The sequence below is a fragment of the Sorex araneus genome, chromosome X (assembly GCF_027595985.1).
Source record: "Sorex araneus isolate mSorAra2 chromosome X, mSorAra2.pri, whole genome shotgun sequence".
NCBI lineage: Eukaryota > Metazoa > Chordata > Mammalia > Eulipotyphla > Soricidae > Sorex > Sorex araneus.
The window spans coordinates 170,139,786-170,155,109 of record NC_073313.1 but is presented as its reverse complement, the minus strand read 5'-3'; the positions used below and the strand labels follow the sequence as shown (position 1 = coordinate 170,155,109).

General features: G+C 36.6%; 1 protein-coding gene across 1 annotated transcript in view; it reads left to right on the top strand.

Moving 5' to 3' along the window:
- THSD7B (thrombospondin type 1 domain containing 7B) overlaps positions 1–15,324 on the top strand; it is a 1,129,969-nt gene that overhangs the window by 623,278 nt on the left and 491,367 nt on the right. The window contains exon 10 of the mRNA XM_055123230.1: positions 1,173–1,288. Coding sequence (XP_054979205.1) covers positions 1,173–1,288 — 116 coding nt within the window. The remainder of the gene's footprint in view (positions 1–1,172; positions 1,289–15,324) is intronic.

Here is a 15,324-nt window from a genome sequence, read left to right as displayed (position 1 = left end):
TATCATAAAATTATTCAAGTGCTTTGTTCCCTTGTTGCAGTGGGTCCATTACTTATTTTTCCACACCTCAGGTTATTATCTGACAATGATTTTAATACTCCTTACTATTGTCATTAGAAATGCATAAGAGGATATAGACAAAACACATAGCTCATCTCTCTTTCTAATGTCAAAATTGATGCTATTGAAATTCATAAACATTGTCTCCATGCTTGATACAAACTTAAGAGGAAGAGAATTTAAAACCGACATATATGTTGCAGACTACTTTCCTGCTTTACTTCTTGGCATATAACTGTTTTATATGAAAATAAATTATTTTTATCCCTTTGAATTTATAAAAGCAAGCAAACTAGAAAACAAACAAAATCTCATTTGCCACTTTCTGAGATTTTAGTCTAATGAATGCATTGTCTGTTTTGCTTTTCTCCCAAAGCATGAAAATTAAGTTTTCATCAAAATAAGAATTGAAATGCTTCACTCAGCATTAAGTCAATGTATTTATTCTTTGCAGTTCTTCATAGTTTGATTACCCCAACTCATGAATTTGCATGTCCTAAAGAGATACTTTTGAATTACTTAAATTTTGAGTTATATTTATTATTTATTTAAGTGAACTTCCATATCCATGGGCCATATTGGTGATGCCCTAGGCTTACTTCTGTGCCTTGCTCAGAAATCACTCTGAGTGGTTTCTGGGAGACCAAATGCAGTAAAAGGGGCTGAACAAGCGTTGGCAGTGTGTAAGGCAACCATCTTACCCCTGTACTATCTCATTGGGCTCTACTTTTCATTTGAAGGATATTACTGTACTTAATGTATTACCCTAAGTAAATGACTTCTCAAAAAATACATCAAATTTGTTAATTATGAGAACAAAATAAATGTAATTGGAATGTATGCTTAGAGGAAACACGTATCTGCATTGTTTATTAGTTTCCAGTATATTTTCCTGGTCTTGAGAAAATCAGTTTCGTCTCTGGATCAAGAGATCTATAATCTGTTTGTATTTGTTTCTGGCTATGTGCCTGGCCCTGAGCACTTGGTAAAGTGACTTTATTTTAAGGTCTTTCTTTCCCATCTGTAGAAGGAATATGTTCTTAAACCTATGACTTTATCTTAAACAATTATATTTTCCAAGATGAATTGATATGGTCTTTTCCCATTGGCAGGTGTCCAGATTCTACTCGTCCTGAAACAGTGCGCCCTTGTCTCCTTCCCTGCAAAAAAGACTGTGTTGTGACCCCTTTCAGCAAGTGGACACCCTGCCCAAGGTTGTGCCAGCCAGGTAGGAGATGCTGCTTCCTTATTGCTTCTTTTCTTCACTGCCTGACCGTCTTCTCCTTTGCTAAATAAGTGAGTTACCTTTGTTTTCCCCTGCGCAAGTTACCATAGGCAACAGGTTTGTCAAAGTCTGAAACCAAGGACTTGGTTTCCTATATCTATCTTAACTTAGCAGGAAAGTATGGTTTATTACAATGTCTCATTGATTGTCTTTTATTTTTCCTGTTTCTCCAGTTTAAACAACCATACATGATTATTCATAAAATAATTATCACACTTTTTTTGTAGCTTCTGTGTTTGACTCTTGAACATCTTTATTAGAGTAGTGAGCTGGAAGTATTATGATTAGGTCACTAATAAATAAAAACCTGCTGGAGAATAGAGGAACATGCTTTAAAATGGTTTAAGAGTATAGTTAATTTAGTTTAAAGTATTAGCGTTACTTTACTATTTATTACAGTGCTTTATATAGCTGGATGTATTTAGAAAGTTGTTATCTACCACGCTTGATAATTAAATCCTTAAGAAAAGAATAACACAAAGAGATTAGAGAGATTGTACACTTGCCTTGAATGCAGCCAATTTCAGTTCACCATGGAAGTTATGTCCCCTCAAGTAAAGCCTCATTCACTCTATTGCAACATTTTCTTCCCTGGAGTGTGTAGAAGAAAGTAAACTGCTATGCAAAGAGAGATTATATAACATACTTTGAGCGCATCATATGGATTTTCTTGGAAAATTTTATAACAGAGTATCTAAAATTCCCCCCAAACACTCTGAATCATACATCTTCATTTTGGTTGGCATAAATATATGACCTGCATTGATAGAGATCTAACTGCCATTCAAATTATCTATCTGAGATTGTCATGGACAATGCTTGTTGTTGCAGATGTCATCATCACTGTCTTATATTGCAGTGCTGGTGTACCTACATAACGTATTTTTTAAAATAGCAACATCATTTTATCTTTTTAATGATTCTTTGTCAAGTCAATATAGTAGTATCCCACTGGCTTTGTTTATGGGGAGAAACAGAAATAACTATACTGAATATGAAAGAGCACTACAAATATAACAGACTGATTTTGTGTGTCTTTGGAGAGTTAGACTATCTCTTTTAAAATTATCCAAAGCATATTTTCCTGTATTAAGGTCCAAAGTACGTGAGTTGAATAAAGTTTGTTGGGTATGAGAATATCAGTTTTAGATCAGTCCCTATAATATCTATTCAAAAGTATTCTAAAGTCTGCATCTTGTGGGATGACTTTTGGAATTTTAATGATAATGTCCTTGAAAAAAATCTCAAGATCTTAAAATATATATTTAAAATGTAAATGTTTTAGCAATCTATGAAAATAAAATGTTAGGTACAGTTCTGTTTTTAGGTTTTATTTTTCTCATGAGAGGTTAGCATAATGCATCTATTAAATGATTTTAAGAAAGAAAAAGACTAAATTTAAAAGAATACTCTAGTGGCATCCAGATATTGTTATTAGAGCTGTCAAGTCTTTTGATATATAAGGAAGTGTATTTAACTTTGTTGAGCGAGTGTACCCTTGTGGCTAGAGATGACTTCGGTCATGTATTCTGCATTTCAGAAAATTCTCCTTGCTGTCAGTTTTCTCCTAGCAATAAGTTTGGAGGAATTATATGCATATAGAATAATTTCTCTTCTTGCAATTTTAATTTTTACTTCAATTTCTAGAGACTCAATTAGTTATTTAAATAGATGGCATTTTAATCAATAGAGATCTAAGCTTTTGTGGTCTCCTTATTGCCAATCTTTTAAGCGTAGATGATTCTTATCACATCTTGATAGCCAGAGGACCTGGAGGAGCAAAAATTCAATTTCAGATTTCTCACTTCAGTTCTATTTATGTCTGTGTTTCATTTATGCCCTGGAACTTATATATTATTTAATAACCATGGGTTAATCAGAGAGGACTGTGAGAGGTGATACAGAAGAAAATGATACCACAAAACCTATTATTCTCTAAATTTATTTCCCTTTGATAGTCTGGAATCATTATGAAATGTAGATTTTGAGCTCAGTGCTGAGACATTATGATTATAAAACTGTTACATGGTTCCCCAAAATTTGAGTTGTAATGGTAATTGCAATTACAATCCTTCAAAATGGCAATGCACTTCCTTCAGATGATGGAAAAGTACTAGTTTCATGAGCAAACACTTTTTACATTCTAGTCATATGACATATATTTTACCACTTTTGTGCAGTGTGGTCTTCCTAGCACAAGAATAATAAAAATTGTAGAAACAATCATAGATGTTAGGGCCAATAACCAGGATTATGTTCCAAGATTTGCTCTTACTATGGGCACAGTACTTTTTTTTTATTTTATTGTTTTATTGAATCACCATGTGGAAAGTTACAAAGCTTTCAGATTTAAGTCTCAGTTATATAATGCTCAAACACCCATCCCCTCACCATCGGCACAGTACTTAATCTCTTTGTAAATCAATTTCCTTATTTGTAAAATTAGTTTAAGAGTCTTGCTTACATATGCCATCAACAATTAGATGACTGCTTTGCTTAGGGTAAGCACTCGCCATATGCATAATAGATATTCTGAGTTCTGTATCTGCTATGTGTGAGTCTGGCATTGTCTTCAATACCTCTTCCACCTGCATCCCCAAGTCTGTTAATCCCAGGTAACTACTTAATTCCTTCTCTCATGATTTCTGCCTTCATCTTCCAAACTGCATTAAACCCAAACTACATTAAGCTCCCTACCCCATTTACTGAATTTTATAGATCATTTTGTAGTAATTTCTATGCCCCCAAATTATCATTACCATCTTTATCTTTCATTGTTAAAATGTTCTTTTCTTAAATAGTGTACATTAATATTGACAGAAGAATGTGGATTTAAATTCAAGCAGAAGATAATCTCTATACTTGATAGTGTGCTTCAAATGCACTTTAGGAAATGTTGGTCCAAAACAGTATTTCTCAAATTCCAATGTTCATGGAAATTCTCTGGGAGATAGCATTAAAATACACATTCAAATTTACCTTAATTGCTCTGGATTTTAATTTTTCTACATGCTGTGCAGTGATGGGCTGGAGTGATAGCACAGCAGTTGGGCATTCGCCTTTCACGTGGCCGACCCGAGTTCGGTTCCTCAGCCCCTCTCGGAAAGCCCGGCAAGCTACCAAGAGTATCGAGCCCTCGCGGCAGAGCCTGGCAAGCTACCTGTGCATATTGGATATGCCAAAAACAGTAACAATAAGTCTCTCAATGAGAGACGTTACTGGTTACTGGTGCCAGCTATGCAGTAATATATGTACATTATTTATGAAGCTACAAGTGGAAATGGGATTTTTAAATAAACTTTTGAGAAAGAAAATGGCAATGGCAATGTTAAAGTAAGAATCATGGACCAGAGACTTACCAACTTGGAGGAACACTTGTGAATGAGTGTATTATTTCAGTGATTTATCTAATTGAAAACCAGTGCTATAATGGGTATCAACAAGTCGAAACCTTTACTAATGATTGTGCAGAAGTTCATTTGCTGAATCTCTCTATTTTAGAAGAGGTTAATGTCTGTGATTCCTAAATTTGGCCACACAATGGGAAATTGTGCAGCTCTATAAAATATACTGACAATTGAGTTTTACTCCTAGATTGTGATTCAATAGATATCTAGTGTGTTCTGGGTATCATGGAAATGTGTGACTTCCAAACCAAATATATCCAAAACATACTAGAAAGCCAATATGATATCAGGGCACTGAGGGTATCAGTATTGATAAGTTGGTTGCTATTGTTTCTGATTGGATTCATAAGCAAAATAGTTATGGCATAAATATTTTTCAGTCCCAGTAATAACTAAATGATCAAAACCCATTTTGATAGCTTTATTGCTATTTTACCTTATCATTTCTTCAACTTGTAAAGAAAATATCAGTCTGAAATACCTAATAAATCTTAAAGTATAAATATTTTGCTTCTTGTGCATATTATTATCTCTGTAGTCTTTTTATTAAGCAGGTGAACAGGACTCAGTTTAGCTCTCTTTACTAGGATTTTTATATTAAATAATTTTCTAATATTAAAACTCACCTTGAGCATATTCCTTGGGCAGGAATGAAAAACACTAAGCAAGTGCTTTATAATGTGTTCGGTATGTTCACATGCATATCAATATAGCATGAGATCTTTGCTAATAGTCTTCCACTTATAACCATAATATCTAATGTTTGTAGGACTACAAATCAGCAATGATTTCTCATAGGCCACATTAATAGGTTTTCAAATTTTAAATATATAGTTATATGAATTTTAGATATATGCATAAACTGATACAATGTTAAATTCAAAATATTCATAGAACATTGTGTCACTATACTTACTTATAATGATTAGCTCACTCAGTTTACTTATATTTCAGTTTTACCATCTACAACAAACTTAGTACTGTGAAATAATTCTTGCAAGTGTATAGCACTTCTTTGAAAGGGAAAACTTATGAAGAAGATAACTTGTTATACTGGAAGAATAGATGTGATTTATTCAAAGTAGACCTTCCTACAAATCCCTATAAACTTTGGAACTCACAGTTACTTATCAGTCTCAATAATTATAGATTTAGGAGTTTCTTTAATTTTCATCTCTTTGAGTAAAACTAGAGAATAGTGTATCATGAGTAAGGAAAACCACTGGCAAATTGCTACTGAAAATTGGTAGGAAATTTTTGTTTGGTGTAAATCTGTGATTCAGTGGCAAATCTCACAGTGTAATGTTTTGAGATTCTCAGCAAGATAGTAATGTGACTATCATATTTAGGTGGTTTTGTATTGTGTTTAACAATATGTTATTATGTTATTATACATATCACAGTATGTTATTATGTTATTTTAAATATTGAATATAAAAACAAACGTTCTCAGCTGGAGGAATAAGGTTCTTGCGTTGCACACAACCAACAAATGTAACCCCAGTATTGCATATCATTTCCCGATCCTTTCTGGATCCTGAGAACAAAGCAAGGTGTGACTAAATCCCCATAAACAAGTAAAAACAAATATGGAATATAGGCTTTCAAATTGGAATTTTCAGACACTGTTTCCATTTTCTTCACATGCTTCATATTACTTTGAATTCATGTTAAAATTTCTGTATTTGGGGGCCGGAGGGAGAATACAGCTGGCAGGTCTTGGCTTGCAAGTAGCCAACCCTGGTTTGATATGGTCCTCCAAACCCCTCCAGGAATGATCCCTGAGAGTAGAACCAGGAGCAATCCCTGAATAGAAGGAGATATGGCTAAGAACAAGAAAATAATAATGAATCAACTAATCAAAATGCAGCATTTAAGAGTCAGAGAGATAGTACAGCAGGTAAGGTGCTTACCTTGTACACAGCTCACAGGTGACCTGGTTTTGATCCTTGGTACCACCATGTATCTTATCTCTGTCCCTGTCAGAAGCGATCCCTGAGTGCAGATCAAAGAGTTACCACTCAGCACACCCAGGTATTGCCTCTCAGCACACCCAAAACTAAGAATTAATAATAATAATAATAACGTAGTTTTATTTCAATTTCATTTTCATCAATGAGAAAATTAGTAGGCATGTTGTAGAAAATTAAGGATAATGCAAATGTGATTTTCAATAATAGAAATGTATTAACATCACTGTTCATAATATAAAAATATAGAGAGAGGATCTTGTCTTTTATTATTAGTATGCCCTGCATTATCTATGTTGCCTCTTCTTCCTATGACTATATTTTTCTTGGACAAACTATAAAATCTGAGGGCATGTGTCATCACTAATTTGTTCAATGAACTTAGTTAGTAGCACAAAATCTAGTGTGTGAGGGCCATTTTATAGTTGATCCTGAATAAATTAATAAATGAACTGTCTATATTTCCCACAATAATCTCTAAAATCTAAAGATTTTCCTACCATTTAGGAAAAACCACTGATGAACAAGTCAAGTTAAACTTCTGTTCAGAGATTGGGGTTTTTAGTGTGACCCACAGCTCTCATTCAGAGCAGGTGATAGCCATTTGGGAAGCATCCTCAGTCCACTCTCCTTCCTCCAGTCATCTCTTTTTCTTGACTTCATTTAGATTTTCATCTACAAGGATATGGAATTCATAGTTATAAATAACTAGCCGATTTTTTTTCTGGCAGTGGCCCCAGTGAGTAGATTTAGTTGTACACGACTAACATACAGGAAGCCCTGACCCAGCTGATCAAGGTTACCGACCATGTGAGAGACAGAGCAAGATCTAGAATTCATGAATCTAGGGTTTTCCTGTTTTCATTCCACAATAACAAATCATTTTTGATTTACATAATTGTTCCTCATTTTGCTTGCATATAGCAATTTAATAATTTGGAAGCTGGTACTCTCAAACCTATAGCACAGGCTGTCTTATTAGCTCTGTTCCTTAGATGAGACAACAATCTCTTTAGGGGACTCATTCCTGGTCAAGTGGTCCAAAAAGATCAAAGGCAGAGTATTGCTTTACTTTTATTTGTTACAATTTAGAGGTGGGCCTGGTATGACACCTTACTTCTTAAGAGATATAAAAGGTCTCCATAAAATTAAGACTTCTATATAGGATCCAAAATTACAAGATTAATATTGATGACAAAATCATGTAGAATCCCAATTCAACAATGCTTGCTGGATAGTCTCCATGCTTTAGTCACTGTGCTAAGTTATTAATGTAGACATGTATTATGGGGAGTGAATCAGGTACATCCATTCCATTATGGGGAATAAGGTCTAGTTGAGAAAGATAGGGGGACTGGTCACATAATTTCCTGAATAAATGTGCAGTGATAAATTATAGTATATGCTGTGCAGAACTTCACTGTGTTGTGAGAGAAGGGGAATTAAAGTTCCCATTTGCCTTAATGATCTTTCTCCTTGTCTGCTGCTTCAGTCTTACCAAACTATACATCCTAGCCTCTCTAAAGAACTTGTCTTGATCCTTCTTCCAGAAAGAATCACTTATGCCACTTGAGTCCTATAAACATATATGAATAACTTGTATTCTACCTATTAGTAAAGGTGTTTTGTGTTTCTCTGAAAGAATTTGAGGTCATTGAGAGATAGAGCCTTATCACCTTTTATTTTCTAAAGTGTTTAGTAATAAACTTAGGGCAGATGAACTCAGTAAATCTATTCCAAGTATCTAAATAAATGGATGCTACTTAGAATCAACCATCTTAAGTGAATCTAGAAAACTTAAAAAGAATGTTCATCCATCTTTACAACAACATTTGTTTCAGAAATAATTGGCATGTCTTACTGCAATATTATCCATGATAATTCTCGGGATGACAATGACAGTGACAAAGTATTAGGAATTCTGTCAATAAAAGATAGAGGACTTGATAGGGTTTCTTTTGTAATATAACATAAGGGCATGGGCTACTTTTCAGGGGCCTAAAAATTCAAGAATAAAACCTAAAATATGAACAAATTCCTTAAAGTAGAGTCTATGGGCTTCTATCTTAGAATTAGCTGGAGTGATTGTTAAAACAGAAAATGTTGCCCCTGCCCGCCTCTGCTTGGGGCTTGTCCTGAAGCCCCAGCCTGGCACCTTTCCACCTCCGCTGTCGGTTCCTGACCAATCTCCACCCTGCAGGTAAATAGGCAATCCCTTGGAGAGCCTGCCTCAGCTCGGAGAAGCCCCCCCCTGCCCCTGCCCACCTCGGCTTGGGGCTTGCCCTGAAGCCCCCGCCTGGCATCTGACCAATCCCCACTCAGCTGGTTAGGGGCGTGTCCTCATCTTAGGGGGCATGGCCTCAAAAGGGGGCATGGCCTCTTTCCAGAGCACAGGCCACTAACGCAGCTGCAGTTATTTTTTTTACCATTCCATGCATTGTCCTTTGGCCACAATTAATAGAACTCATTCCTCCGAAGAACTCCCTGATTATCTTAGTTACTATATGTTAACACTCAACCAACCTAGCCTATCCTAACTTCACGAAAACTGTCAATGAACACATCAACTTGAACAGAAAAGTCCTTTGTCAAAGGAGCATAGTCCCAAATCTTCAGTTGAGGTTCCTCCCAAGCTAAGGAGAGCTCCAGATAGTAAAGCCCACAACATGAAGAAACAGAGAAAATCCCCACTACCAGGAGAAAGCCAAGAAAATATCTCACTAACCTCAGCAGCGAACTCCCAGAAATATATCCTCCACTCAGATAAAGAATTCAGAGAGGAAATTTTGAGGATGGTTCACGAACTCAAAGAAACTATGGAACGAACATCCAATAAATTAAGGGAGGATATGGATGCAGCATTGGAACGCTCCAACAAGATAATCCAGGAAAATGAGAGCAGAAATTTCAAAGCTACGAACAGAAGTCACACAACTAAAAGAATCAGTAGATGAAATTAAAAACTCCATAGGAGCCCTCAATAGTAGAATGACTACAGCCGAAGACAGAATCAGTGAGCTTGAAGATGAGCTGCACAAAGCATATAGGCAACAACAAATAATGGCAAAAGACCTCAAAATGGCTCTAGAGCGAGTTAGAGTCCTAGGGGATGACCTCAGGAGAAACAACATAAGAATCATGGGAGTGCCGGAACCACAGAGAACCAATCCCAATGAAAAAGCACCATTAAAGACATCATTGCTAAAAAATTCACAGAGCTAGAGAATGCGGAAATCCAGATCCAAGGAGTCCGAAGGGTGCCAGCTAAAAGAGACCCAAATAGAAAATCCCCAAGGCATATCATAGTCAGAATGATGGATGCTATGGATAGAGACACAATATTGCAAGCAGCAAATCAAAGAAGGAGATCATATACAAAGGCATATCCCTTAGATTCACAGCAGACCTATCAGAAGAAACCCTCCAAGCCCGAAGACAATGGTGGGATATAGTGAAAACACTTCATGAAATGAATGTCTCACCAAGAATACTCTACCCGGCTAAACTCTCAGTTAAACTTGAAGGAACGATACACTATTTCATGGACAAACAACAGCTCAGGAACTTCATAGACTCAAGACCAAATTTAAAAGAAGGACTCAAAAGGCTACTATAAGACAAGGAAAAAGACCTATAAGAACAACAAACCCTACAGAAAAATGGCACAAAATCCCATGACAATAATTTCTCTTAATGTTAACGGGCTAAATGCACCAATCAAGAGACACAGAGTGGAAAAATGGATTCAGAAACTAAACCCAACTTTCTGCTGCCTACAAGAAACACATCTGAATAGTCAGAACAAACACAGACTCAAAATTAAAGGATGAAAAACAATCCTGCAAGCAAACAGCCCCCTCAAAAAAAAGGCGGGGGTGGCCATACTAGTATCCAACAACATAGATTTCAGGCTAAAAAAGATCAGAAGGGACAGCGAAGGTCATTTTCTATTCATCAAGGGATATGTACAACAGGAAGAAATCACACTCTTAAACGTATACGCACCTAATGAACGACAAGCTAAATACTTGAAAAAACTCCTAACAGAATTTAAGGAGGACATAACTAGCATCATGATAGTAGTTGGAGACTTCAACACTGCCTTATCACCTCTGGATAGATCGACAAGAATAACACTCAGCAAGGAAACGAAGGCTCTGAAGGAAGAAATGGAGGAGACAGGGCTAATAGAACTATACAGGGATATACACCCCAAAAAGAAAGAATACACATTCTTTTCCAGCGCACACAGAATTTTTTTCCAAAATAGACCAGGTTCTGGGTCACAAATTATACCTTAATAGAATCAGAAATATAGAAATTGTATCAACTGTCTTTTCAGACCATGATGCACTGAAGATGGAAGTTAATCACGCACAGACGCGGAGAACCAAATCAAACACTTGGAAATTAAACAACTCGCTATTGAACAATGAGTGGGTCACGGAGGAAATCAAGGAAGAAATTAAGAGATACTTTGAAACAAATGAGAATGAAGACACAAGCTACCAGAACCTATGGGACGCAGCTAAAGCTGTGTGAAGGGGAAAATTTATAGCTCTGCAAGCCTTCCTCAGAAAGGAAGAAAGGGCCTATATAGATAGCTTGACTTCGCAGCTCAAGATCTTAGAAGAGGACCAGCAAAAGGAACCCAAACCAGATCGAAGGAAAGAAATAATAAAACTCAGAGCAGAAATTAACGAAATGGAAACCCGAAAAACAATCCATAAGATCAATGAAACAAAGAGCTGGTTCTTCGAGAAAATAAATAAGATTGATAAACTGCTATCAAGACTCACAAAGAAAGAAAGAGAGAAAACCCTAGTAAACCAAATCAGAAATGAAAAGGGGGATATCACAACAGAAACCAAGGAGATTCAAAGGATCATCAGAGACTACTTTGAAGATCTGTATGCCACGAAACAAGAGAACCTAAAAGAAATGGACGAATTCCTTGACTCAGACAATCTCCCAAAACTGAGCCAAGAAGACGTGAAATACCTGAATAGGCCCATAAATATCAAGGAAATCGAAACTGCAATCAAAAGTATCCCCAAAAACAAAAGCCCAGGTCCAGACAGATTCACTGGAGAATTCTTCAAACCATTTAAAGAAGACTTGTTGCCAGTTCTTCTCAAGCTTTTCCAGGAAATTGAAAAGACAGGAACCCTTCCAAACAGTTTCTACGAGGCACATATCTCCCTAATACCAAAAGCAAACAAAGACACCACTAACAAAGAAAACTATAGACCAATATCCTTGATGAACACCAATGCAAAGATCCTCAACAAAATACTAGCAAATAGAATCCAACAACTGATCAAAAAGATCATACACCATGACCAAGTGGGATTCATCCCGGGGATGCAAGGATGGTTTAACATTCGGAAATCAATCAACATAATCCAGCATTTCAACAAAAGTAAAGATAAAAACTATATGATCATATCAATAGATGCAGAGAAAGCATTTCACAAGATCCAACACCCATTCATGATAAAAACTCTCACCAAAATGGGTTTTGGAGGAACTTTCCTCAAGATAGTCAAAGTCATCTACCACGAACCTATGGCAAGCATTATCATCAATGGAGAAAAACTAAGGGCTTTTCCTCTAAGATCAGGGACAAGACAAGGATGCCCACTCTCACCACTTCTCTTTACTATAGCATTGGAAGTATTAGCAATAGCCATCAGGCAAGAAAAAGATAGTAAGGGGATTCAGATCGGAAAGGAAGAAGTCAAGCTCTCACTATTCGCAGACTATATGATGCTATACCTAGAGAAACCTAAAAGCTCTAGTAAGAAACTCTTAGAAACAATTGACCTATAGAGTAAAGTCGCAGGCTATAAAATCAATACCCAAAAATCCATGGCCTTTCTATATGCAAACAATGAGACAGAGGAAAGGGACATGAAAAAAACAATCCCATTCACAATTGAGACCCAGAAAATCAAATACCTTGGAATCAGCTTAACTAAAGAAATAAAGGACCTCTACAAAGAAAACTATAAAACGCTACTCCATGAAATAAAAGAGGACATGAGGAAATAGAAACATATCCCCTGCTCATGATAGGGAGAATAAACATTGTCAAAATGGCAATACTCCCAAAAGCATTATACAGATTTAACGCGATCCCTATAGGGATACCCATGGGATTCTTCAAAGAAACGGAGCAAGCAATGCTGAAATTTATATGGAACAATAAACGCCCACGGATAGCTAAAACAATTCTTATGAAAAAGATGATGGGAGGCATCACCCTCCCCAACCTTAAACTCTACTACAAAGCGGTAAAAATTAAAACAACATTTTACTGGAACAAAGGCAGAGTTGCAGACCAATGGAACAGGGTGGAATATCCCCACAGACAACCTCAAATGTATGATCATCTAATCTTTGAAAAAGGAGCAAGAGATGTGAATTGGAGCAAGAAAGCCTCTTTAACAAATGGTGCTGGCACAACTGGACAACCATATGCAAAAAAATGGGCTTAGAACTCGACCTGACACCATGCACAAAAGTCAGATCAAAATGGATTAAAGACCTCAACATCAGACCACAAACCATAAGGTACATTGAAGACAAGGTCGGCAAAACCCTCCACGATATTGAAGATAAAGGTATCTTCAAAGATGACACGGAACTAAGCAATCTAGTAAAAACAGAGATCAACAAATGGGACTACATTAAACTAAAAAGCTTCTGCACCACAAAATATACAGTGACCAGAATACAAAGACTATCTACAGTATGGGAAAGGATATTTACGCAATACCCATCAGATAAGGGGTTTATATCAATTGTATATAAAGCACTGGTTGAACTCTACAAGAAGAAAACATCCAACCCCATCAAAAAATGGGGCGAAGAAATGAACAGAAACTTTCCCAAGGAAGAGATACAAATGGCCAAAAGGCACATGAAAAAGTGCTCTACATCACTCATCATCAGAGAGATGCAGATCAAAACAACCATGAAATACCACCTCACACCACAGAGACTAGCACACATCCAAAAGAACAAAAGCAACCGCTGTTGGAGAGGATGTGGGGAGAAAGGGACCCTTCTACACTGCTGGTGGGAATGCCGACTAGTTCAGCCCTTTTGGAAAACAATATGGACGATTCTCAAAAAACTAGAGTTTGAGCTCCCATTTGACCCAGCAATACCACTGCTGGGAATATATCCCAGAAAAGCCAAAAAGTATAGTCAAAGTGACATATGCACTTATATGTTCACTGCAGCACTGTTTACAATAGCCAGAATCTGGAAAAAACCTGAGTACCCTAGAACAGTTGACTGGTTGAAGAAACTCTGGTACATCTATACAATGGAATACTATGCAGCTTTTAGAAAAAATGAGGTCATGACATTTGCATATAAGTGGATCAGCATGGAATGTATCATGCTAAGTGAAATGAGTCAGAAAGAGAGAGACATACATAGAAAGATTGCACTCATCTGTGGAATATAGAATAATAGACTATAAGACTAACGCCCAAGAATAGACAACCAGGAGGTTGTCTCCATGGCTTGGAGGCTGGACTCTCATTCTGGGTAACTCAGGGAAGGGACCACCAAGTAAAATGTGGTAGGAGGTCATGTGGGGGAAGGGTGATGTGGGCCCCGAATACAGACAAGAGACTGAACACAATGGCCACTCAACACCTTTATTGCAAACCACAACACCTAATCAGAGAGAGAGAACAAAAGGGAAGACCTTGCCATAGTGGCAGTGTGGGGTGGGGGGAGACGGGACTGGGGAGGGTGGGAGGGATGTTGGGTTTACTGGTGGTGGAGAATGGGCACTGGTGAAGGGATAGGTTATGGAACTTTGTGTGGGGGAAACATGAGCACAAAGATGTATGGATCTGTAACTATACCCTCATGATGACTCTCTAATTAAAAATAAACTAATAAAAAAAAAACAGAAAATGTTTCTGATTTTGAATCCAGGACCAGGACCAAAGAATGATTTTCACTTTAAAACAAACTGCCAAATAATTATTGGACACATTAAAGTTGAAAAACACTAATCTAGATAAACATTTAATTTAATAAATATAAATTCTTTAAAAATATGATACTTGCATCAACTATGTTTCTTTCGAAGGATCAAAGGCATTGAGTTACACTAAGAAAAAAAGATATTCTAAGAAATCTATAAATAAAAAAGAAATTTCACAGATGTTCAAAACTTATGGAAAAAATCCGAGTTTATGAGAACCTGAAATGCAAATAGAACTGAGAATTCCCAGTTCAACTCCTAGGGTCAGTATGTCTGTTCCTATAACTGTTTCTCTGTGTAAATCTAATGGTCTAAAGTTTTAAATGGGTTCCTCTGAATCATAGCAGATATTGTTTTAAAATGGCTCTACAGCCCCAACTCTATATACTCAAACACTTGATACTGACAGAAACTCTCTAGGCTCTTGATTCAATTTTCCAAGGGAAAAATAATTCTCAAGAACAGGTTAATGTGAATTTGTAACTGTACCCTCATTGTAACTCACTACAAAAAAAAGTAAAATAAAAGAACAGGTTAGTGGCAGGTGCTCAGTCAGTATTTAAACTGTGAACAAGACTGCTAGGTCAG